Below are 25,133 nucleotides of genomic sequence, written 5' to 3'. Positions count from 1 at the left end.
TCTAATGCTATAGCCCGGCCCGAAGCCGCTCAGCAAAGTCCTTGACTGTGGTTACGATATCCGCATCTTGGGCCAGCCCGAGTTGAAGCGCCTTCGAAACGTCAAACAGGGCCGGCCAACTCCCCACGATACCCTCGATTTGCGGGTTTCGCTCCTCTGTCACCCTCGCCCGAGCCTCCATTCCCCCGACACCCTCCAATGCGTTCAAAATATCCGCCACTGTCACGGTGATACCCGGCAGATTGACCACCCTCGACAGCCCAAAGTTCTCCTTCGGGATGTCCTTCACAGCGACCAGGTTCGCAACAACCGTCCTCGGCGAGCACACCCACATGGCCAGCTCCGGGCCCACGGGCAGAATGTTATCCTCCCCCTTGAGCGACTCCCTCACGATGCCCGACGCAAACGACGACGCGGCGGCGCTGGGCGCTCCGGGTCGGACGATGATGGTGGGCAGCCTGACGATTCTGCCGTCTAGGAGCCCACGGCGGGAATAGTCCCCGACCAAGGTCTCGATGATGAGCTTCTCGGCACCGTACGAGGACTGCGGCGTGGGGCACGTCGTCTCGGTGACGACCTGGCCCCCAACTGGACCGTACACGGCGAGCGAACTGGGGAACACCACGACAGTCCCGCGATGAGGCGAGGTCGGCTGACGGAGGGCGTCGAGGATGTACCGGTGGCTGTCCAGGTTCACGCGCAGCCCGAGGTCGAGGTCCGCCTCTGCGCCGCCGGACATGATGCCATGGAGGAGGTAGATTGCGTTGAAGCGCGAGTGGTGCGTAAGGAGCGCGGCGACGGCATCGGGGGATGTGAGGTCTGTCTGGAGGGCCGTAATGCGTGACGCGCCGTCTGGGACGATGGATTGCGGAGGGATGGACGGGGTTACTACGTCGGTGATTGTGAGGTGGATTGTGGGGGAGGAGAGGAGGAGGGCCGTTGTGAGTTCCTGGCCGATGAACCCGGCGGCTCCCGTTATGAGGATGTGGTTTGCTTCTGAGTTCATCATTTTGTGGTGCTGTTGATGAGGTTGGAGTGAGTTGAGTTGAGATTGAATGAGTGGTGATGATGTAGGTGAAGGTGAGGGTCAGAGGGTATGACGTAGGTGTTACATGAGATGGTCGCCCGCATCAAAGGAATTCAGACATGAACAGAAAGCTATGAGGACAACTTTATGAAGCTCCAAGTTTACATTTCACGATAATACCTCGATTACAATGTGCATTATTCCGACATGAATGACGGCCCTCAAGTCCGAATATCGGCTTTCTCTCCGATGTGGCTTTCATCTGTGGCTCTCTGCGGCGCAGGAGTTCGTCATCACGTCACAGAGCTTCGGGCGATGTCGACCGAGCAAAAAGACGCTAGGGGGAGCCAAATCGCTCCCCCGAAAGGATCCATAACGTCGTCTGGGGAAAGTTCTTAGCTCGACAGGATGGCCTCTCGGGTAGAAGACCGTCTACCCCGCGGTGCCGTGTGACCCACGTCGGGATGGGGACAAGATCCACCTCGAGCAGACCTCAAGCAGCGGTCCGGGGACTTTCGGTGTCGGTGCGGACTTTCAAGGAGCATGGCTCGATCTGTTCTGCTCAAAGCGCGCTGTCTCGGTTACAGGCATGACGAGGGAGGGGCGGTATTTGCAGTTGTCTTACGACTTGACCGTGAGTCCCACGCTCCCGTTCGCTATTCAATGCAACGAGCACGAGGCCGATGAGCTGGTTAAGGGGCAACAACCATGTGAAGGAGACATGGGCATTATGTGGGAATGGCGAAAGATAGCGACAGAGAAGGCGGCAGGCTGCTGGAAGCATGGCATGATGTGACGGTTTCTATCACTCAAAGAGCGTCGTCGCATTAGAAGGTTCATGGACCATGGACCCCTGACTACTGAACTAAACTACACACGAGTGGCAGTATCTTGTGCCCGAGTACCTGGGCGCCTCTCAGAAAACTCGTGGAACTCTGCCTCCGGCCCAATACCATTCTTGGCGTCTACGTCGAGATCTCCCAGGCGATTCGTGGCAAGATCGTCGCCAAACAGCTCCGCAATCTCCTCCAGCGACTTTCCGGACTGGCTCCTAGTGTTAGCGAGGTATGGTTATTTGGGTAAGGCCTAGGGTCACATACCGTCTCAGGGAGACAGAAGAAGTAAAAGACGGCCGCGGCGAGATTAGTTGCGATGAAGAGTGAGTAGTACCTAGAAACCGTGTTAGTAAGGTATGAAGCGAGGCGCATATCAGAAGGCCTGGCTGACCTCCAGCTGACAGACGCAATGGCAAGAGGCGTAATCTGCGAAAGCACGATAGCGGTGACGGACTTCGTCGCGACCGCAAAGGCGAGACCCTTAGTACGAAGGAAGAAGGGGAATAGCTCCGAAGGCACGACCCAGATCATGGCATTGAAGAAGATTGCGTAGCACATGGAGTAGACGAAGATTGCCGCGATGGCCGCTCTCGCTCCGGCAGCGTTGTCGTTGTCCTTGTTGCCATACACCGCACTCAAAGCCATGCAGAGAGCAATCATGGCGCTCAGTACGAGAGAGCCGCTCCAGAGGGTGCGCGTTCGTGGCCAGCGGTCTGCCACCACTGCGAGGTAGATGACCTGGCCTATGATGCCCATCATACCATACGCGCCGCTGATGAGCAAAGCCGTTCGACCTGTAAATCCAACGGTCGCGTAGAAGATGTTCTGGAAGTTTTGAATGACGGAGGAACCACTGAGCTGGCCCATGGTGACGATGAAGGCGGCCGTGAGAGTGCGACGGACGTACTGGCGCGAGAACATTTGCTTGATGGCCGTGGCCCAGTTCATGTTACCCTGCTGCCTCTCCATCAATATCTGCTCCCTGATCTGGATGAGCTCTCGTCCGACCAGGTCGTCGTTATCCGTCGCCCCGTGCAGATTGGCCAGAACCGCCTTGGCTTCTTCGTATCGGTCCTTGAGAATCAGCCAACGGGGCGAGAAGGGAACGAAGAACACCATGACGGAGAGTACAAGAGGGATGGGGAGCTGCATCGCCAATGGGATCCGCCACTGTCCATCTCCGGAGGCAAAAGCCCCAGCAAACCCGACCCAGTTAGCGATTCCGAAACCAATGGCAATCATCATTCCCTGTAGTCCGACGAGAAACCCACGACGGGCAGGCGGTGCGACTTCGGCAAGGTAGATGGGAACAACGGAGAGAAGCTCGCCGCATCCAATGCCTGCTATCAGACGTCCAGCAATCATCATTCCAACCTCCATGGCAGCGCATTGGAGAACGGACCCAATGATGGTCAGGATCGATGCAATAAGAATCGTGTACTTTCGGCTGAATCTGTCGGCGAGATATCCGGTCGTCATGCCGCCGATGGCCTGGCCTGCGTTGTAGACGGAAACGATTGCACCTGTGTACGCTGTGTTGACCATAGAAGGCCCGTACATCTTGAGCTTGAAACTGTCATGGCCGAAAGTTGTGGCAATAATTCCTGGATAGAGTTAGCCAGTTTTTTTCTGATAGACTTGGACGGTTGTCTACCAGAATCGAAGCCGTAGATGAAGCCGCCCTGCGCAGCGACAAGCGCTATGGCGACGATGAGGAAGCTCATGCTGATCAAGATATCTAGTGTGGAGTAGAAGGACGTCTGGGGAAGAATGGTTCCATCATGCAAGTGGAAAATCTGGGGTTTTGCTTATCTGCTTTTGTGTGTTTTTGCCTCCCTTGTACCTCGTAGATGATTCGGTGCAAAGGTAACCCGACGGCCTCGGTACTATGTGAGCAACAACCCAAGAGTCTGGGACCAGCATCGGCAGCCCACGCAAGGATCGTCTCATTGTTGTAAGGTAGTACCGAGATCGCGAGGGAGGTGAGCCTTAGCTCCTGCGGGGATGCGGAGACTCCGCCAGTGAATCGTGCTTGCTCGGGTTATTCCCGTCAGCCAATCCTTTGCATCACGGTATCAAGCCGCATGTCGTGCTTGGCAGATGCGGAGAGATGCCCGGTGATCTTCGTATGCCGATGCCGGTATCCCTCGACTCCAAGAACTAATATCTCGCACCTAGACTCCCCGATTCGGACTCCTTTGCACCGGCGGAGTAAGTATCTTAGCACAGGTGAAGACCCTTTAGGCTGAGAATATTTCATGTACTAGTTTCCTGAGAAACATGAACCCATGGACAGCAAGCCAACATTGAAGATACGTCCGAACCATGTCTTGTCCCACCATCACCAAGCCGGTGTTTGAACACCACCACAGCGGCCTTGGTGTAGAGTATTCCAGACCCAGAATCTCCTGGCAATTCGAAACAACAAAAACCACGGTCGCAGCTTGGACCCAAACCGCCTATGAGCTTGAGGTCACTTTCACTCCAAATGGCGAGCCCCAAATCTTCCGTGAAACCAGCGACCAATCCGTCTTGGTGCCTTGGCCAGCTCGAGATTTGGCTTCGCGAGACTCCGCCATAGTTCGAGTTCGTGTATACGGAAAGAGTCTCAGCGACGACGCATACAAGGCCGAAGAGCCAAGTCCATGGTCAGAGCCGGCCACTGTCGAAGCCGCTCTTCTGAAAGGAGAAGACTTCCGAGCCAGCTTCATCACGTCCTCCGAGCAGATCGGTCCCCATGGACCGCTACGGCCTATTCGATTCCGCAAGGAATTCACCATCCCTGATAACATCAATCTCGACAACTCTTCAGCAAGACTCTACATCACTTCTCTTGGCGTCTTTGAAGCCACCATCAACGGAAAGCCAGTTACAGATGAGTGCATGGCTCCTGGTTGGACCAGCTACCGACACCGGCTCGTCTACCGCATCCTTGACGTGAAGAACCTTCTACTTCCTGGCAAGAAGAACACAATATGCGTCGAGGTAGCCGAGGGCTGGTATGCTGGACGCCTTGGGTTCAAGGGCGGTATTCGCTTCCGCTATGGTGACGTGATTGGCCTGTTTGCGCAGCTTGAGGTCAGGTCCCTGTCAGCTGAGCCGTGGGCACTCTTGTCGGACGACACCTGGTCTTCTCTCCCCAGCGCGATTACGAACAGTGAGATATACGACGGCGAAACATACGATCTGAACGAAGAGAAGCAGGGATGGAACCTGACAGATGCAGACTGGTCCAAGGCACTTGGGACAAAGGCCCTCCCATGGCCACAGACGAAGCTGGTTGCCCCTGACGCGCCGCCTGTTCGTGTGATCGAGACCAAGCCCTGCGTCAAAGTGTTCCAAAGCAAGAGCGGCAAGACGATCCTAGACTTCGGGCAGAACCTCGTCGGAAAGCTCCTCGTCAAGTCCCTGCAACTAGAAAAAGGGGCAAAGGTTACGTTCCGGCATGCCGAAGTCATAGAGAACGATAAGCTTGGTACTAGGCCTCTCAGGGACGCCAAGGCCCTCGACACTATCATCGGTTCGGGGCAGGACCTTCGAGACTGGACGCCCAAGTTCACGTTCCATGGCTTCCGCTTCGTTCAAGTTGATGGATGGCCGGGTGGCGCCCCATCAACCGAGGACATCAGTGCACTTGTCATGCATACGGACATGAAGCGGCGAGGGTTCTTCGAGTGTTCCAATGAATCTGTCAATCAACTTCATAACAACGTCGTCTGGTCTATGCGAGGAAACTTCCTCTCTATTCCGACCGATTGCCCACAGAGAGACGAGCGGCTTGGCTGGACTGGCGACTTACAGGTGTTTTGCCCAACGGCTACGTTCTTGTACGATACCTTGGGTATCCTCGGTAACTGGCTCCAGGATGTCGCGGCGGAGCAGCTTGAAGAAGGAAAAGGGGGCATCCCGCCGTTGGTAGTGCCGCTTGCCATCAGCCCTAATTGGCCTCACATCGCACAAGCTGTATGGGACGACGTGACCGTTCTCGCTCCAGATGCCCTCTACAAATACAGCTCCGACAAGGGTTTACTAGAGCGACAATTTGCCAGCATGCAAGCCTGGTTAGATCAAGGGGTCGACCGCGCCTCAGACGGCCTTTGGAACCCTGACAAGTGGCAGCTTGCAGATTGGCTGGATCCAACCGCCCCCCCCGACGATCCAGGCAACGGACGAACAGATAGCATTCTTGTGGCTAATACGTACCTTGTCCACACGACCTTGGTCTTTTCTCGACTTTGCGCTGAGCTAGGCAAAGCTGACCTGGCTGCAAAGTATGCAAGTGATGGCGAACGGTTGAAGGGCCTCTTCCAGCGGCGTTACATCACCCCGGAAGGAAACCTGATGTCGAGCTCTCAGACCGGTCTTGCGCTTGCATTCCAATTCGGTCTGTATCCGAACGATGCCTTTCAACGTCAGACGGCCGCAAAAGCTTTGGAAAAGCTGGTTCGCACGGCAAGGTTTCACATCAGCACTGGATTCGCTGGTACACCAGTCATCTCACATGCGCTCACCACGATCGGTCGACCTCAGCTTGCGTACCGCATGCTTCTTGAGACAACGTGCCCTAGCTGGATGTACCCCGTCGTCACGATGGGTGCGACGACTATTTGGGAGCGCTGGGACAGCATGTTGCCAGATGGCCGCATCAATCCTGGCCAGATGACCAGCTTCAATCATTACGCCCTCGGCGCGGTGGCGGACTGGCTTCACGGAACTGTGGGTGGAATATCGCCCCTTGAGCCAGGGTGGAAGGTCATCCGCGTGCGTCCCGTCCCTGGAGGCAACCTCACAAGCGCAAAGGCCTCATTTGACGGGCCCTACGGAAGAGTGGCTTGTGAGTGGAAGCTCGAGGGCGGCAATTTCAAGATGGAGTTGAGCGTACCGCCAAATTGTTCTGCAGTGGTGACGTTGCCATCGGGGTTGCGTGAGGGATTTGACGAGGATGGGGAACCTACGCTGAAGGTTTCTTCTGGCGTTCATGAGTTTGAATGTGCTTTCGAAGCTGGAGAGTGGCCGCCGAAACCGTTTGTGGCAGCAAACCAGCCCATGCCCCCGGACACGATCGCGGGTTAGATAAGTAGACGCATCTTTCTTGTCACTTGCGATCGTGCATGCGCATTAACTTGGGTATTATTGGGTTGAAGTTGATATGATAAGTCTAAACGACAGGTGGTATAGTTAAATCTCACAACCTCCCTTTCTATCGGGAATCTGGTGGTATCATAGACTGAACTGAAACTCATCATGCCTTATGCTCGAATCGAGGCGACAACCGAACCTTCATGTAGCCTTCGTGCCCTTTCTTGGGATACGTGTCCAGGTATCTGTAACCAGTCGTCATGTCAAGCTTTTGGTCCCAAAGAGAGACATTAAAGTTGTATAGAATGCAAGCGATCGTCTTCCGCAATACCCTTTGAGCAATGCTAGGAATAGTAAATTAGCGCTGTGCGTCGGCGGCTTCCTGGTCCAGATCGCTACTTACTGCTGACCCAAGCAAGTTCGGGTTCCGGTCCCAAATGTTACAGCACGACTCCTCGCCTCTTTTGTATCCTCGTCAATTCCTAGCCACCTTTGAGGATCAAAAGTGTTTGGCTCGAGGTAAAGTTCTGGGTCATGTTCGAGGAGCCTCAAGGTGAAGCTCATGCTTGTCTACATCATGTCAGTAGGATACTTGCTAGCAAACAAATGATTCGGACTTACCATTGGAGGGATAATGGAGTCCTGATATGTCACCGGTGATTGACTCTGTCGTGGCTGTCGATGCCATCCCGGAGAGCTTAAGCGAGTTGACTCCTTACACACCGCATCCTGTGCAAGTGTCAGTCTCCAGCCATACTTAACAGACAGCACATATGCTTACCAGATACCTCAACTGCAGCACCCTCGGGTCTCGCCAGATTCTGTGGCCATACAAGCCAAGATCAAGTGTGTCGAGCTCATTCCTCAGTTTCTTGATACAATCCGGGTTTTGTACCAGGTGATGCAGTAGGAACGTGAGGTTACTGAGAAGCGACTCGTTTCCGATGAAGATAGCCTGCGATGACTCATGGATGGCGAGAGTCTCGCTGCCAATTTCGTTGAACATGCGAGCTAGAATGCCCTCGTAGCTATTCTCATCGTCCCATGACTTCACGATAGGTTTAACGTGATTGCTGACGAGCTGAGAGTGTGTCAGCACATGTGTTTCACATGTCCAGGAGAGTAACTAACAGTATCAAGCCAACCCAGTGGTGAGTAGGATCGAAGGATAGGAAGATGGTCGAAGATGAACTTAACGGGAGGCATGCATCTCAAGACGGTGGCGAGGTCAATCGCGCTGAACGCTCGAGTCTTGTTGTGTACGGCTTCTAGGTCGAAGATCCTCAGAAACCCATAGTCCTCTTCGACGAGATATGACACCATAACGTCGTTGGTGAAAGCCCAAAAGTAGTGCGTCAAGTTGACGGCGTCTTCGGTCCCGGCAACATCGTTGAGACGTTTGTAGAAAGACTCAAGATGGCTGTCTAGAGTTGGTGTGAACTGTGCCAGCGTCTTCCCTGAGAATATAGGTCGCACTGCTGATGCTCTTTGAATGTGTTTCGTCGGACTCGCCAAGCCTCCGAGGAGTTTATTGAGAAGTCCGTAGTAGTTGTCGCATTTCAGGAGTTCTGGACGCTTGTGATACTCCAGACAGAACTGGTGGTCAGTGAAGTGCAGCTCGTTTGGGCCGATTCTGACCACTGGGCCTAAGATGTACATCAGAAGTGGTTATAGAAGTTTGGGAGGCGTGCAACCATACCGTACTTACCGTGCAGCGACTCAAGGTTCTCGAGCCAGTCGTCCCTGATCAGAACGTGGTATGCCTCGTAAAGCTTGGTGATTCCAGCAAGCCTGGGCCCAGGGAATTTGGACAAGGGGCATAAGAGAGCTCGGTGGGTGTACTTTGCGACGACGTAGAAAGCGAGCAGGTACAAGATTATAGATATGATATCAAGGCCCCGAGGACTGAGAAGGGTGAAGAACCAAGCCATCAGGAACGGAACTTGCGAATCTCTCTGCGCTCTCGCAATGGCCTCCAGAATCTTTGTGTCACCCAAATGCAGAAGCCCTGGCTTATAGTCAGTTTAATGGCCGAAGGTACGTCAAGATTTGGAAAGGGTACTTTTGTAGCTGTTCAGCGGCGCGGCCGCAACGGGCCGGGGCTCGTTTATCTTGAAGGCAGATGAATATCGATGGCGGCCGCTTATCGTATGGGCCATTTTCCCGTTTGTCAATCGAGCATTCACGTACGTCTTACTGGCATGTAAATGGTCGTCCCTGAGTTGCTGGTGAAGGATTGAGGTGCATGCATTCGGAGCTTCCACCTTCTTCGGGGTACGCCCACATGTTGGCATGTCGGCTAGTATTCCCTCCAGAACTTTAGCTTGCATCACGAATTCGACAGTTTCGTACTCACTATACTTGAATAGGGCAGTATGAGGCTCGACGAGCGGGTCGGCTGAAATGTGCTTAAGCGGCGCGGTTGTGAAGGCAAACATCGTTCGACCACATGTTCGAAGATTGGTTCAGCAGCAAGGCAGACGCAGGACATTTCAGATGATAGGATCGGTTGGTAGGACTGGGGGCTCACATAGCCCATGACAGCCTAATCATTGCGTATGGTGGTATAACAGGGTCAAGTCAGTGCCTGGCTGTTCGCGAAGGATTTTGGGCTTGTTCTTGACTTGTTTGGAATAGTTGTCGTTAAGAGGGATAGGAAACTTTCCAGACAGACCAGCGGTTCCAATAATTCTTAATGTCCGCCAAGACCTTTGGAACATAGAATCATGCGATGAACTAGGGCCAGCCAGAGGAGGCTGCTGTTTCGATCTGTCGGTTTCCCTGACGATAGACTGCGATCACCGATTTACGTTCACACGTCATTTCAGACACCCATCGCTTGGTTTTTACTTTGGGAGACACAACTTATCTTAGATCTGTTTGTTATCGACGGACGACCCCGCGGGACAACGGCACAGCGGCTGAAAGTAAAATGCGGGATGAAGGCTTTTACAGAAACCCGAGTGAGGGGATTTGGGGAAGTGATAGACTTTGAAGTCTGTTTCAAGCTTTTGACTTCGGAGCTTTTTGGTGGGTTGTCAGGAGATTGAGCGAATAGTCTTGTTTCATTGAGCAGGTTCGAACCTTAGTTCTGTCCCCAGTAAGCTGCCGTTCAAACTTCGCGTGGTGACCCAGGGATGCCCTACCAACAACTGCCGGTATAAGCGCTTTTAATGCCACGACTCACGAATGGATCAAGACGACCGCCGTCAGAAGGGCCCAATCACCACCGGACGCGCTTGGCAGTTCGATGGGGTGACCTTGTCCCTCGAGATTGATAATGATGACTGGAGTACCGAAAGTTCAGGTCCATTCTCATCTAGGCCATCGTGGAGTCCTAGTCGGTTTGACAAGTCAGGGTTGCTGGCCGAGGCAGAAATCTGCCCATGCCAACTGACTGTCTAGACGGCACGTGTCGTAAATGGACATGAATGTGTCTAGGTAAGCTCGCGGTTCGCCTTGTCGAAAGCAACGACTTCATGTGGTAAAGTTATGTATGCTCGCATCGTGAGTCTAGCTAAAGACTCCATTCGGTCCTATCCACCCGCATTCCAGATTTGTGCCTGACAGCTAGCTACATCGCTTACGACACGCCACCATCCATGGACGTTCATGCCGATCATTCCAACCTAGCCGCCGTGCTCTCCCTTGGTGATTTCATTTTAAGCTCAGCTCAGGCAGGGGACAGCCTTGCTATGGCGTTGTCCCGTGACCATAGCTCGTCTGCGCTCTCAATTGAGAGCTAGAAACATCAGTTCTAGCAGCGGCAGTTCGGGAACAAGTCGAGCCCGCCAACCGAGAAACGGCCATCCCCCGCTTACACCGGGCTCAAGCCTGTAAACAATTATCGTAAGGAGCGAAAACAGCGCCAATCCAAATGACCAAATGTCGGAAGAAGTAAGGCGCAAGACTTAATATCTGGCGGATTATTAGATCCCCCCAATCTTTCCAGATACAGACTCACATCAGTATGTCCAGCGCACACGGCAATTATCAGTTTATTTTCCGTTATGTTAGACAAGGCCCGTATGAAGTTGATTGCCGGATTCCAAGTCCACTGACCTCTGTGATGTAGACCTGCTAGACAATCAGTAAAACATGATATTCCCGTCTTAGGAAGTTTTTTTGACCGGAGATGTCCGAACGGTTGGCCAGTATTTCTGAACTTTCCCGCACTTTAGCAGCAGTCTTGAGCCTTTGAGGATGTGGCAGGGCAAGTGGCCTCCATCAGCTGTCCAAGCCAGGGGGCTGGCTTTGGATTTGCAACAAAGTAGGCTCTTCTCGCATTGTATCATTTCGCTTCCGCGTGGTGAGCCCGTTTCCAAAGGAATCGCCTCATGTTGACTCAAGAACCTCCACGAGACCGTCGCAAATGCTACCCGGTGTTCTCGTAAGCATAACTCGCAGACGAGCTGGCTCTCGGAAATATTCTGCACGAGCCTAGCGTCTCTCTGAAGCTGTTGAACGTTTCAAGATCGTCAGGAACAACTTTACAGTACAAGGTTAGGCGGCATTCACAAAGAGGGGCGTTCCCTGACGGGGATAAGTGGACTCGGCACAGACGATAACATTGCGCCCCGAGATCCTCGGAAAACAAGTGCTGTTGTTTGTAGTTAGTGCACCTGTTCTCTCTGCGAAGTATTTGATTCCGGGTACGGCACTAGTTGCTGAAATCTAGCTCGACTTCGGGCGTTGGAACATGTCCTTTTACAGTCCTGACGCTTCGTAAAATAAATCATCACAAGCACCGCAGTAACATTCAAATCGCCGGGTTAAGTACATAAAAGACAGACACGCGACTAGGGTCGGTTCTGTTTTAGTACCAAACAATGAATCAACCCAGCTTTTGGCTTCAGTGGCGAAGTAAGCTACGTTCGGCTGAGAACAGCCAGTACATCTGGACTCTCAAAGATGGAAGATAGTGCCTGACTTCCTTGGGACAGGGCGCCGCCGTTTCTATTTCTAGGATCAAGCTCGCTTGCTTTTGCAAATTTCCTAGAGTTTAGCTTGCTTGGGGTTCGATCGAACGAAACAAAAAGAAACATTCGCACCACGTTAACCTCTTAGCTAGGCTTGCGTTACCCCACAGACCGAGTGCCTCAGGGGCAAGACGCTGTGGCTATCGAGGATCTGGAGTTGGCCAGGCACCGAAAAAGCACGCATTCCTTGGAACTTGATCATTGATTCTGTACTTGTAAACAGCAAAGCCCCAAAGATTTACTGAGCTCGGCCTTAGTGCCTCGGGTATGCATGACCCGTAAAGCCTCACTACCCCTTGATGCTCCTATGTCCTTCATACTCTGTCGAGGACATTGAGTCCACAGAAGCACCAACAATGACCTGTCGATCTAGTTCTGCAGATTTCGTCGTCCAGGATTGGCGCCGGCGTTCTAGGAGCCCTGGAAAGAGTGCTGGCGACAAATGAAACAAAAAGGGGCTGCTGGGCCTTGCGCGGCATATCACGGATCCGGCCGTACTCGGTTCTAGACTTCTACTTCACCTACGGATCGTTTCGGTAACCAAATCATCTGACTACAGCCAAGTCCTCATGCAAATGTTCATATATATGGAATTGCTAAAAGTTTTCGTATGCCTTATGCAGGTCGCTGGTCACACTTTCTTCATTATGAGGTACCTTGATGTTCACCAGTGATGGTTTGTCTCTAGTACCGAAAGAGGCCCACTGATGTAAACTTCGTTCATGTTTCGTAGGGTCATGCGCAGGGACTCGTAGTTCTGGTTCTTCGCCATAGACGCAAATGAAGGTCAGATGAAACTACAGAGAGAGTCTGTCATGAATCTTTTGCGATCCTGCACGAAAGCCTTCGTGATCCTCTCAGACAAAGAAGCTGTTGGAGTGATGCATTGAAGGCAGGAATGATGCCACTGAAGGTGCGTGCCAGTCGACAAAGCGTTACAGACAGCCGGCACGCTTGCTAAAGACTTTGTGCGATAACTGCCGTCTAGGTTGGGACGATATTCATGGGCACTACTTTTCGACAGATGGGCCTGATAGGAGATATCGTTACAGTAAAAGAGGGCCTTCGCTCTGTTGGATTTGTCCTCAGGCTTCCACCAGAATGTAGTTATCTAAATTTGACGCGGCTGCTTGCCAGGCACAACAGGAACCCAAACAACAAATCGCCCACAGTTTCTCGTCGACATAGTAAGACTTAGTTCAGTTAGTCATCGAAAATTGATTTTGAGATAAGGGTACGAGAAGCAAGAGGTCGATCATCGATTTTACCGGCTCCTCTGCGTGGTTTGTAAGACTATAGGCCTGCGACCCAGCAGTAGTCTCTGGCAAAGATGCTGTCGGGGAGTGCGAGATCATGTCAGTCTTGAATGTCAATGAAATCTTAGACACATACAACGATTTGGTCACATTGCAAATATCTTGCTAGCTTTATTGACCCTGATTTCTTGTAATAATTACGATCGTGATAGTCTGTCCTAGTGTATGACTCCGATATTCCATAGCTTAGTGGTTGTCACGTTGCGTAGTGCGCTATGCAGGTCAAGACACTGGCTTAGGATGGTGACACTCGGGGCCCCCGTAACCCGTTCCGTGTTTCCACTATTTTGGCAGTGCTTGTGCCCAACCTCTTCGGCCCTTTGCCACTGATGAAGATTCAACAGGATCCAGGTTAAACCTATTTCTAAGCTACCGCAAAAATGGAGTTGACATGCAGTGACGGGTCAAGACGCGGCATCATGGTTGTCAATCTAGGCTTCGACTGCATGTTGGTCAAGAGTGGAAATTCCCCGTAGCCCCTTGGCGCACCAGTCCTTCGGTCCCTCGAAAGACACCGTCAGGTTATTAGTGGAATCCAGACCGCTATTAAGGAATGGGAGGACGGGTCTCACGGCACTTGAAATACCCGATTCGGACATCCTCCGGCTGGAATCTTGACAGACCCCGATGGTAAGACTCCACTCTGCGCAACCGAGGGCCGGCCATGTGGCCCCGAAAAGCTTTGGTTTTGGGGGTTTCTTTTTTTTTTTTTTTTTTTTTTTTTTTTACCTAGTCTTTTAGTGTTCTAGAAAGAGATTTTTTTTTTTTACTAATAAGCTTTGAAGTGTTAATAGATATACTACTATTTAGCTTTATCTCTTAAAGTTATAAATAACTTTAAAAGTAAGGATTAGTATAGCTATAAAACTAGCTAAACTAGTAGGGATTCTAATACTATATTAGCCCCTCTATAATAATATCTTTATCAATCTCTTCTAAAATAGCTTAAGTTAACTTTACTAACGTTTATAATATAGAGATAGTTATAGTTAGCTATCTATATAATCCTAATTTCTAATAATATCCTTACTTCTATATATATTTTATTAAGAAAGATTTTAGTTTTAAGAGAATAAATAAGTTAATTTTAATAAATAGTAAAATAAACTATTATTAAAAAGTTTGGCTTAGCTTATTAAGCTATATATAGCTTTTAAGAAGTCTAATAATAAACTAGTTATATATTATTTATATATAGTAAGCTTTTAAAGCTATATTAATAGTACTTTATATTAAACTTTAGATATTATATTAATAGAGATACTAATAATATTAATATAGTAGATAGCTTTATTAGCTAAGATATAGTAGTGTTAAACGTAAGAGGACTTATAGTAGTATAGCTATAAGTACCCTATTAATTAGTCTCAAAAAGTTTCTTTTTTGAACTACGCAGCTTATGTAACGCAGTTACCTGGGGCCGAGGCCCGCAGGCAGTGGCCCCGAAAAGCCTTGTCGGCAGAACTGACCGACTCAATCCGTCCAAATGGCGGCCCCCTTAATGAACATCAGATGGAGCTAGGATTGAATCGGTAACTTATTGTGTAAAATATGGGGAGATGCTACGGTCGTATGGGTTGGTGGACGGCATAACCTGGCATAATGTCTGTCCTCTCATTGGTGGATGGGGGAATTTCTCTCCGTCAGGGGTCAGCTTGACTTCAACTCCATCAACTTCCTCCACGAACAAAAGCAACTCTCGTGTTCGCCTGCGATATTGATGTTGCCTTGCAATGGCAGGCGAACATTTCCAAATTCACGATGGAAGTGCCTCACTAGTAGCGAGTGAGGAAGGCCCCCTCATGTTGGGCCAACATAAAATACCTATGATTTCCGTTTGATTCTGGGAAAGGCGTTCTTGTAACTCAGCGCAACTCGATAATAGCCCAACTGTCTCTATCACTACTCCAAATATGATCTCTGGAATTTTCAAGTCGGCTCTGGCCGCCGCCATGATCGGCACGTCGGTTGCTGTCGACACCTGGGGCGGCTCCGTGTCCCTGGGCCCGACCACCTCGACCATCATCAAAGCCGTGACAACCATCATCCCCGGCGACGCTCCTCCCACGCAAAATGGAGCTCTCGCCCTGTGGCCCGGCATGTCTAACGGCACCGGCGACCTGGTCCAAACAACCCTCGAGTCCTGGCCCGACAACTCCTGGTGCGGCGCCAAGAAGGGCCAGTGGTGCGTCCGCGCCTCGCTCTTCGGCTCCTTCGGCCAGCTCAGCGGCGACGCGAGTGCCGTCTCAGGTAACCAGAAGGTCAAGATTCTCTACGAGCTGCTCTCGGACAATAACACTTGGCGCCAAACCGTCACCGATGCCGACACGGGCGCGAAGCTTAGCTCGTACGAGTACAAGTCTGGTCCCTTCATGAGGGGCTATGGCACCGGCACCGAGTGCAACGCCAACTGCAGCCCGACCGTCGCCAAGCAGCAGTACATCAACACGGAAATCACCCTGGCCGGAGCCGACCCCAACTTCGGCAAGACCATCGCCACTGCGCAGAAGGCTACGTACACTGGCCTGGCTAGCAGCCAAGGAGGCAAGGTCTGGACCATCAAGGAGATCAATGTCCCGGCAATGGTCTAGAGCAAATTATCCATTGCTTGAGATGAGCAGGTGGCAAAGAATTTGAAGATGGCACGAGGAGGGGGGTCCGATTCACTGTAAATATTTGGATAAACATCCCCAAACACGCACATAAGGACGTTGCCATGGAGGATGTGGCTAGTACAAACAACAATATTTGCTCTTCAAATTTTCTCTCTACTCCCCGTTGCCTCTTCCGAGACCCGGGCCGAATTTCGCCCCAGCCATCTGATCAAGATGGCAAAAAGGACACATGGAATGGTCAAGTCTTCTTTTCTTGATGTAACGAGCCCATCTAGATGTTGAGCAAGATTTGATGATCTAGCTCCCTCCCGGACACGGAACTGTGTTTGCGGCTCAAACTGATTACCAAACAGACCGAGGCCCCGTGTTGTGGGAATAGGGGGTCGGTGGTTCGGGCATGGAACTACCGGAGGCCAGTCCCGAAATGAATAATGGAAATTTTGGAAAACGCCACTCGATGATATCTGACAAGGCCAATACCACAGATCTGGAGAAAACTCATCGGATTGAGACGTGAACCCAGGGAAATTTAGCAGTCTGGTACTGCTCAAGCCACCTTATTCATAATACATGGTCTATGGCGATCATATAAGCATGCATGAGTATTATGAGCTGAAGAAATGCAATATCTCGGGTGCTGTTATTAATCTATTCAATAGTTGAATAGGGATTCTAAGGATGCCGGAGTTATCAGATCACAGTTTTCCTGAGTAGTAAGCGCAAACTCCCATCCACCATGAGTCATTATGGACTAGGCCGATGAATCCCGCTATCATCATCAGATACCGTCAACGCCTAGACCTGCCCTGCCGTATTGCAATGTTTGGCCCTCAAGCGCAGTCTGCTATTGCTCCGCCCAACTCCTTCTTGCCCCCTCCATCTCCCCTGGTCCCGGGGAACCAGGCTAATGCAACCGGCGCGGCTCATCGGACGCAAGCCGTTCTGCATTCGCACAGACTCCCCACCGAACCGTCCCCCTCAAGCCGGCCGTCTCTCGCCCCAGCGGGTTTGGGGAGCTTCATATCATTTCTCTACTTCTTCACTTGGTTGATCCAATCTCGATACGGATCTCAGGTATATCGTCGGGAAAGCCACACGAGGATCGATGGTTGAATCCACAGCTCCAGCTCCATTCTCCCTGCGAATAACACGGGATATGGCGGCTGCCGTCGTAAACATGGGCCCATTGCCCACTCCTCCCCAAGCCAGAGGAGGCCCAGATCCCTGGATCCCTGGCGACCCTGCAAACTGCCGCGGTCACTTATCTGAAGGTCATACCTCTAAAATATGTGACATGTCAAGCCTGCCTGGGCACATCTGACAGCGCTCCCTCCTGCCCATGCACGTGGTCTCAATGGGGAGAGGCATCAAGTAGTCTGACCTCCAAGTGTCAGAATTAGGAAAGCGCTCTTGCAGGTTGTGATCCAAATGTGCATTAGAATCGAACGTGAAAGAGCAGATCATCTGCCCGAACGTTGTATTTCGCAAGCCAGGGGCATGGTGTTGACACCACACCATCACAAACAAGTTTGACTGCAGACCTCACATCTGCTGCCGTCATTCTTGCTTTTTCGTTTTTTTGCGCAGCCATTTTTGGGAGGGGATGCTTTCTTTTTCGTGACTGACACCGGCTTGACAGGATTGGTTGGTGCGGGACGTTCCATGTCCAACTGCAGACGGGCTGCGGTACAGCTGGCCGTGCATGACATTTCTGCAAGTTCATCAGCATCAACTGCAGCAAAAAGTGATAGGTGAACCGGTGAGTGCGAGCAGTTCGTGACGGCGTCGCACTGAGGTATGGGGTCATTCATGGTCATGAATCTTTCGGTTTCCCCTCCACGGAATTGACGAAATCCAGCTCGGATACATCTTCGTGTGCGGCGAAAGATGCGAATGAAGATACGTCTCTGTCTCGATTGACCAGCCTCGTGTCTACGTCGTCAAATTTCGAACTCCAGAATGAATCCGACTGATCGCATCGGCTCCCGATTCCAAAATCAAATCAGCAAACCAGGAAATGAAGTCTTTCTCGATTCTGTCGACTGCACCATCGGCAGCGGCATCGGCATCACCATCCCCTCAGCAGAAAAGAGAAGTGACAGATACCGCAAATCCACTCCAGCCCGCAAGCGGATCGATTTCGCACTCCTCTTATCCACACCTAGCACATGGTGGGTGATTTTGGTCTGTCCTGGTGTGCGCGGCGGCAGCAGCAGCAGCAGCAGAGTTGTGAGCCCTTCTCATCCCCACACATCATGCAGCCTCCCTCCAGCCAACCCACGTCCAGCCCACGCCCAGTGCTGGTCCCACTCCAATTGGAGATCCTGCCGCAGCCATCGGCGTCCCATATTGCCGGTATGCACTCGATTGAATGTGGAAGAGCAAGAGTCCTCAGCCCTGTTCGTGACGGCGGCGGGGAAGGCGACCCTAGCAAGCCGAAGGGTATGTTGTTGGAAAAAGGACCATGACAGAATTTCTTCTGCCGTTGTCTCGAGACAACAGCAGTCAACGATTTTCTCAACACCATCAGTGCTTTGGAACAAGATCTTGGAGATCAGGACGCCCGATGAACGGTTCATACTGACGTGGCAGTGAAGCACTCCGCCTGCCCGCTGCCATCGCCCATAATCTGAGCATCGATCTAGATCTGGGTATGCACGATTACCCAGGCTTTCGAACTGAACGGTTCAATAGTTGGAGCCTATGCAACACGAGATATGTACCCACTAGCCCGTCGGGGCGAATCAAAATGACCATGCCCATCGCAGCGCTGCATAACCACGTTGGCGTCACTGGCGATGTCCGAGAGGGCACGAGAGAGCAAACTGCAAACACCCGGACTTTCTCAGAGCGTGCGCATCCCACAGCGATGGGTCCTTGCCTGCGGTTCATCCGCATGGGTGTGCTGCGGGTAATTGGATGCCGTCAGAACCTGCATGCACTCAGAAGAGCGGGTTAGTAAATCCATCATTGGTTCGTCACCGACCGCCGAAGGGTTCGGTGGTCGTATTCAAGTCCTACGCCGAGCTTGACGGGAAGACGATCACCGCTAGGGAAAGGTCTCCGTCGAGGCATTGACGTCTAGTCTGCCGCCACTGTCAACGCCTGGGCCATCATAAGGTTGAACCAGGGCTCTCATCAAGTCCTCCCCGTATCGACGGGATGTAGGCCACTCGATCCAGCAGCTGGCGCGGGACAGATGGTCCAGAGTCCCGGGAGGAAGAAAGACCCCTGCCGCCAGCCCACTGTCAATCCGACCCAAAGGAACACTGCATCATACGCGCAGACGGCTGCAGTTCAAACACCCAACATCCGACTTCTGGCCAATGGGAAATCCCCCGTCCCCAGAAGACAGTAAACGGTTTCTCGCGACCCTTGCTCTGCCATCGCCAGCGGGACAGGCGAGCCTCCAGCAGCAATCCCGGCTGGGACGATCCCTCTCCCAGCCCGTGTCGACTGCCGCACTCATCCGGCCAGACTATCCCCAGCCTGGGAAACCCTCGGCGGACCCCCCAATGGCAGGATGATGTGCGATCTAGCCTCAGTCGTGTATCCAAGATCCCGCTCCCGGCCTTGATCGCAGACGCGGGTCATACCCTTGCCCTACACAAGCGCCCTCCACCACCATCAGCAGGACCAGGAGGCTCAAAATGTGAGTTTCGACAAAAGACAACCGGAAAGCGAACTCGTCCCAAAACTGATATCGCCACGGAGGCCCACGAAAGCCGCCGGATCGTAGCCGCGTGGGCTACGCAGACCTTTCTCAAAAGGTCAACATTTGCATATATTGGTGCGGAGATGCGTGGGATTGGGTAGGGGGAAGGGGAAGGGGGCAAGATCAGAAGCTGGGAGGTAGTTTCATCCTCCCGCGATACCTTAATTGAACTCCTTTCTGCTCACGGGAAGAGGGGCGGCTTGGCCTCGGGTCCGTAGTTGAAAAGCCTTCAATTCCCGCCAGGCCCGTCATGTCTTGGTCGAGTAACCGTCGATCTGATTTTGTTTCCTCAGCGTCATCATATCAATAACCCCTCGTCATTGTTAGGAAATATTCTGGTCTTCGTGACTTTTAATGTTTATTGTCTCGTATTCGTCCATCTCTTGAGTCTGCCCTCTCCTGAGATCAAACATCTCCTGGACTTGCTCTCTCCCTGAAGCATTCTTCCAGAGCTCGAGCCCTTTTCTGAGTCTTCACCAAGGAAGCAAATTATTTCCAGCCCATTTGCTATCCGTCCCAGCCACAGACCAACAGACTGAAGAACCGGTTCGCCTTGCCACCCGTCCGCTGGTATCCGTGGATCATCTCATACCGCCATTCCATCGCTGGGAAGAACACCACCAGTCTTGCAGCCAGTGGAACGGCCATCGGGAGCCCACGCCTCATCTTGCAGACTTCTCCATTGACCGCCGAAACCTCCCCCACATCTTCCCTTTCTTCAACGCACCGCCGGACGACGACATCGCGCGTACGAGTTGAGACAGCGCAGAACACCGGTAGAACATCGCGGAAGAAGCGGTGAAGACTGCGCAGCCATCTTTCCATCTTGTCGGTTCCGAGGCGTCGCTTTCTTTCTCGTCGAGGATGTTTATGAGCGCTCCTCCCCGGTTGGGCTTTCATGGCTCGGACTACTTTGCCTTCGAGCAGAGCATGACAGCCAGAGCCCAACAGCGCTTCAACCAGCGACGCATGAGAAAACTGATTGCACGTCACGGCAAGCATCCTTTCGGCGCTCACAGAACACCACACCACGTAGGCATCATGTCCAACGAAGACTGGCCTCTGGACACCATGCCAGACGGTATCCAAGACAGTTTCGAGGTGCGTTCGCTCATTTCCTCCAGCCTTCTGTTCCCTTCAATCAAACCATCTGAGATGTGATCAAGGCCTCCTTGCTGACCTAACACTCGGCCTCAGGCTCAACAGCTCCGGAACAGATACCTCGCTGGCACCGCGGGCAGCCCGTATTCCGATCCTGATGCTTTCATGCTCTTTCAGAGGATGCAACAGTTTGATGCCCCTTTCAGCAACAAGCGACCAGTCATGGATCACAATCAGTCATGGCAGCCCGAGGGCATGCCGTACGCGAACGACATGCAGTCCATGTTTGCGCCGATGCAGTTCCAGTTTGGTGTTTCGTCCGTCGATGATATCTCCATGTCAGCCTCTGGTGGTTTGAGTCAAAACATGCCCATCTCCTCTCCTGTCTTCTCAGCATCCGAGTCGGGCGCCAGCTTTGGCAGCTTCTCCTCCACCGGTGCACCCAACCTCCTTGACTCCGGTTCCTTCAGCTCAACAGACGGCTCGGCCATCATCAACAGCCCTCCCCAGCAGTTCGATTACGTCAACTCTCCCTTCACGTCGTCGTCTATGATGGCTGAAGATCTCTCCAGCATCAAGGCAGCCCCTCCTTCACCTCAACCCTTCTCTGAGCCAACGCCGATTCACTTCTTCCAGGCACCTCCCGAGCAGATTGCAGAGCCTGGGCGGTGCCACATGGACGATTGTCACGCCGTGGGAGTCTCTGCTGCCGGGAGTCATAGCATGATCCTGAAGTCTGAACCACATGCTCGCATACTGCCTTCGAAGCCTCGCAAGGAGCTTCCCGAGAAGCCACGTTCTCGCCGCGCCAGCTCTCCAGCCCGCAAGTCGGTCCCATCAGCTCCCAAGGTAGAGCTTAGGCCGAAGCAATCGAAGCCCTGCCCGGTGCCATTCTCTTTCGCAGAATCCGTGGAACGCTCCGCCAAGGACAAGTATCTTCTCAAGGCCAAGGCAGAGGGACTGACATACCGCGAGATTCGCGTCAAGGGCAACTTCAGCGAGGCGGAGTCAACCCTCCGTGGCCGTTATCGCACCCTTACCAAGAGCAAGGAGGAGAGAGTTCGAAAGCCCGAGTGGACTAGTCATGATGTAAGTGCCACCGTTCGCGATATGAAAGGATTGTCTAACCCTTGATTTGCAGATCCATCTCCTCAAAAGGGCTGTGCGCAAGTTCTCCAAGGGTAACGATCCAGCTTCAACCAAGATTCCATGGAAGCAGGTGGCCGAGTACATTTACTCGCATGATGGATCGTACCTGTTCGGCAACGCCACTTGCCGCAAGAAGTGGGATGAACTCGCCATGTGCTCTGCAGGAAGACGCATCGGCGGAAGTGGAACCATGTAGTGCCGCTCGGGACGGCGCGATGGGGCCCCGATGAGTGTGCTTGATGAGATTGGGTTCCGGGGTGAATATTGGAATGGTTTGCAGCATTGCAAATTCGACATGTGAGCTGTCGTTCATGGTGGAGTACTAGCTGGATTTTCATGTTTGTGTTCTTTAGTTAGAAACCTGCCGCTAGGCAAAAATGTTTGTTTGTTGTTGCATGTATCTTGGGCTGACTGCATGATAAGGACTCGTCCAGATTTCCAGCAATCACAGCTTCTTACTGTGTCCAGAATTCTTTGGGATGCCGATCTTGGCCAGAATATCGACCAGTTGATTGCTGTCGCTGTTGGCTTTGAGAGCACTCCATTCGGCTTCACTCTTGACCAGAGCAGTTCCTGCCAATACAGTGCCGTTGAGGCTGAGTTTGCCGACGGACCTGCCATTTTCCTCGATGGTGTGGCCCTCGGCCAATCGCGGCATGACCACCAAAGAGTTGCTTGTCATTGCAAGGTTGTAGCTGATCCGAGCTTCCCCGTTGCCTGAGTCGTCTAATTTTCCGACATGAGCCTCGACTGCTTCAACAGCTGACCGGAACAGCGACACGTAGACAGCATGGAGCTCATTAGGAGCCATGTCCCCATGGATTTTCTCGCCGAATGTCGTGAATGGGACGCCCATGAGCTGCGGTTGAACCAGCTGCTTCGCCAAGACATCCCACCTGGAGCCCTCTGGCAAACCATCCTTCATTCGAGCGACAGGAAGTAGCTGAATATGTCTATGTGGCTGGCTTGCGCCCGAGTGCTGCCCACTGTTGAAAAATGCGTACAACTCGTTGTCTCCATGCTGGTGGTATGCTTCGATGCAAGCGTAGGTCGCTGCCAAGTCGCTCGGCTCCAGCAGGTGAGTCTGCAGTTTGTAATCCTTCGTTGCGAGGATAAAGTGTTCTGGTACAATGGCGAACTTGTTCAGAACGAGATTGTGTCCCGAAGAGGGGATATCGGCGATGAACAGCGGACCGTTCTGGGGGTTCTCGAAGGGATCGAATGGTTTGCGTGGTTGGTCGGTTTGGGACTTCGGAGCGGTTGGCTTATTTGCCAGTGCTGGAGAAAAACGAAGCTGGAACTGCATGTAGGTGTCAGGGGCAGCTCGCGACAAGGTGACAGCCGTCTGGGACAAACTTACAGGGATCGAGTTTGCAGTCAGGACGGCGACTTGCGTCGCGTAATAGTTAAGGTCGCCATTGGCACGAGCTTTGTTGAAAGCAGTTTTGACAAGCTCGGGTAGATTTGCCGGGGCTTTGATGGGTGCCATTGTGATGGCAGAGAAAAGCGCAATGGCAATGGATGTCGCTGGAGGTCGCGAGCTGTGATGGAAACCAGAAGGATGAGGTTACTTCGTGTTGGGACAGGACGACACTGACGGGACGCGCCGGGGCGGGAGCTACGGTCAATGCCCCACCTTCCCCTCCTACACCGACACCTTGACCGATATTGACCGACACACCGAGCCGTCCATGCCTGCCCGAGTAGTACAGGCCGCCATCGACACATAAGACAAGCAAGTGACAAGGAAGTCAAATGAGCCTGCATGTTCTCTCAGCATCGCCGAGGTTCTACTGCGATGTGTCCTCCAGTTCTGTTATAGGTGAGCCTCGGTGCCTTGGCGTCCGGCTTTCTTATTGGCCGGTCGGTGCTCGCAGCTGGCCGACTGTCCGATGATTAGCCACCCGACTTGTCACTGCCCCACTGTCAACAGCCACACAGCCAGGCCCAGAAGGTGCGCTCGTCAGGTACGTGCCCTCCTCCGATCAGCAACGTCATACTTCTGGTGTTGCTGAATTCTCGCGCCAAATCCTGGCCTCTTCATTCCTCCACCTTAAGAGCCACCACTCCCGCCAAACAGCTCTCAAACCCGCTATTCTGCCCTTAATGCTGTAGCTGATCTTCTAGACGTCAAAAGAGTCAACATGGAAACACCACCCACTGCGAACCTGCGGAGCAAAACCCGACGCGCCCTGGACGAACTCAACGGAGCAACCACGATGGCGCCCGAGCAACCGACCAAGACGAAGCGAAATAACCCCTTCCTGCCCACACCCCTCGAGACCCTCGTCGTCGCCGCTTTTCCCGTCATCCTGTTCTTCGGGACTCTCTTCTCGCTGCTCTCCCCCGACGTCCGGTCCTCGCAGTACGACCATGCCTCCCAAGCCCACGTCCAAGACACCGCACCTTCCTACTTCGCGCGAAAGTCGAACCTCTTCAACGTCCTCTTCGTAAAGAGAGGCTGGTTCTGGATCACCGCTGCCTTCTTCGCCTTCATCTTCACCCACCCCGCGACCGTCCACTCGACCCGTCGGATACAGGCCACCCTCCGCTGGGTGCTCATCACAACCTGGTGGTTCTTCGTGACGCAATGGTTTTTCGGGCCTGCCATCATTGACCGAGGGTTCCGGTGGACTGGAGGAAAGTGTGAGATTATTGAGGAAAAGGTCGAGCTCGGCGAGGGAGATGCTAAGGAGGTCTTCACGGCTGTGGCGTGCAAGGCTGCTGGTGGAAAGTGGCGCGGTGGACACGATATTAGTGGACACGTATTTCTGCTGGTCCTCGGCTGCGGCTTTCTGCTTTCCGAGGTCGGCTGGGTTGTTCTCCGATGGAAGGGCGCAAGGCGAGAGGAGCGCAGCGTCGTTATGACGGATGGCGCGACAAAGACAGCCACCGTCGAGGCTCAGGGTCTGCAGGGAGAGCCCGTTCCTGGTGATGCTCTCGGGCTCGGGGGCAAGTTCGCCGTTGGCGTGATTGGTCTCAGCTCTTGGATGTTGCTTATGACTGCCATCTACTTCCACACCTGGTTTGAAAAGGTATGTTTCCACTTTGACTTTGTTGGCCTCCTCAACTCACTGACATGTCATAGGTTACTGGCCTTGCAACCGCCCTTTCGGCTCTGTATGGCGTCTACATCCTTCCTCGTTTTGTTCCTGCGATACGCCAGGTCGTTGGCTTGCCCGGAATCTGATACCCGCTGCATGGTTGGATCAAGTAATAGATACTCAATAATATAAACAATACCCCTTTCATCCATACTCACGTTCAGTTTGTCCCGTGAAGTCGCTCTCCCGGGTCATCCGGCCGGGCCGCGCCA

General features: G+C 52.7%; 8 protein-coding genes across 8 annotated transcripts; 4 read left to right on the top strand and 4 right to left on the bottom strand.

Moving 5' to 3' along the window:
- Positions 1 to 7: 7 nt before the first annotated feature.
- COL26b_007622 (uncharacterized protein) lies at positions 8 to 1,009 on the bottom strand (the record flags this gene model as incomplete). The annotated part of the gene is made up of 1 exon (XM_053180408.1): positions 8 to 1,009. One exon carries the CDS (start codon positions 1,007 to 1,009, stop codon positions 8 to 10), a length of 1,002 nt encoding a protein of 333 aa, XP_053035704.1.
- An 888-nt stretch (positions 1,010 to 1,897) lies between these two features.
- Positions 1,898 to 3,587, bottom strand: COL26b_007621 (uncharacterized protein; the record flags this gene model as incomplete). Its single annotated transcript, XM_053180407.1, has 4 exons — positions 1,898 to 2,071; positions 2,128 to 2,197; positions 2,255 to 3,467; positions 3,518 to 3,587. 4 exons carry the CDS (start codon positions 3,585 to 3,587, stop codon positions 1,898 to 1,900), a joined length of 1,527 nt encoding a protein of 508 aa, XP_053035703.1.
- Positions 3,588 to 3,973: 386 nt separating this feature from the next.
- Positions 3,974 to 6,936, top strand: COL26b_007620 (uncharacterized protein; the record flags this gene model as incomplete). Its single annotated transcript, XM_053180406.1, has 3 exons — positions 3,974 to 3,989; positions 4,042 to 4,074; positions 4,307 to 6,936. The coding sequence occupies 3 exons, from the start codon at positions 3,974 to 3,976 to the stop codon at positions 6,934 to 6,936; spliced, it is 2,679 nt and encodes an 892-aa protein (XP_053035702.1).
- Positions 6,937 to 7,417: 481 nt separating this feature from the next.
- COL26b_007619 (uncharacterized protein) lies at positions 7,418 to 8,873 on the bottom strand (the record flags this gene model as incomplete). The annotated part of the gene is made up of 4 exons (XM_053180405.1): positions 7,418 to 7,432; positions 7,724 to 8,023; positions 8,074 to 8,588; positions 8,651 to 8,873. 4 exons carry the CDS (start codon positions 8,871 to 8,873, stop codon positions 7,418 to 7,420), a joined length of 1,053 nt encoding a protein of 350 aa, XP_053035701.1.
- Positions 8,874 to 15,150: 6,277 nt separating this feature from the next.
- Positions 15,151 to 15,828, top strand: COL26b_007618 (uncharacterized protein; the record flags this gene model as incomplete). Its single annotated transcript, XM_053180404.1, has 1 exon — positions 15,151 to 15,828. The coding sequence occupies one exon, from the start codon at positions 15,151 to 15,153 to the stop codon at positions 15,826 to 15,828; it is 678 nt and encodes a 225-aa protein (XP_053035700.1).
- Positions 15,829 to 20,608: 4,780 nt separating this feature from the next.
- On the top strand, positions 20,609 to 22,013 carry COL26b_007617 (uncharacterized protein; the record flags this gene model as incomplete). The annotated part of the gene is made up of 3 exons (XM_053180403.1): positions 20,609 to 20,668; positions 20,765 to 21,757; positions 21,810 to 22,013. The coding sequence occupies 3 exons, from the start codon at positions 20,609 to 20,611 to the stop codon at positions 22,011 to 22,013; spliced, it is 1,257 nt and encodes a 418-aa protein (XP_053035699.1).
- A 249-nt stretch (positions 22,014 to 22,262) lies between these two features.
- On the bottom strand, positions 22,263 to 23,306 carry COL26b_007616 (uncharacterized protein; the record flags this gene model as incomplete). The annotated part of the gene is made up of 1 exon (XM_053180402.1): positions 22,263 to 23,306. One exon carries the CDS (start codon positions 23,304 to 23,306, stop codon positions 22,263 to 22,265), a length of 1,044 nt encoding a protein of 347 aa, XP_053035698.1.
- A 655-nt stretch (positions 23,307 to 23,961) lies between these two features.
- On the top strand, positions 23,962 to 25,007 carry COL26b_007615 (uncharacterized protein; the record flags this gene model as incomplete). The annotated part of the gene is made up of 2 exons (XM_053180401.1): positions 23,962 to 24,852; positions 24,906 to 25,007. The coding sequence occupies 2 exons, from the start codon at positions 23,962 to 23,964 to the stop codon at positions 25,005 to 25,007; spliced, it is 993 nt and encodes a 330-aa protein (XP_053035697.1).
- Positions 25,008 to 25,133: the final 126 nt, after the last annotated feature.

This window comes from Colletotrichum chrysophilum, assembly GCF_026319265.1.
Source record: "Colletotrichum chrysophilum strain AFK26 chromosome Unknown scaffold_62, whole genome shotgun sequence".
Classification (NCBI taxonomy): Eukaryota; Fungi; Ascomycota; class Sordariomycetes; order Glomerellales; family Glomerellaceae; genus Colletotrichum; species Colletotrichum chrysophilum.
Note: the sequence above shows the minus strand (reverse complement) of the source record. Positions and strands in the feature narration are given on the sequence as shown.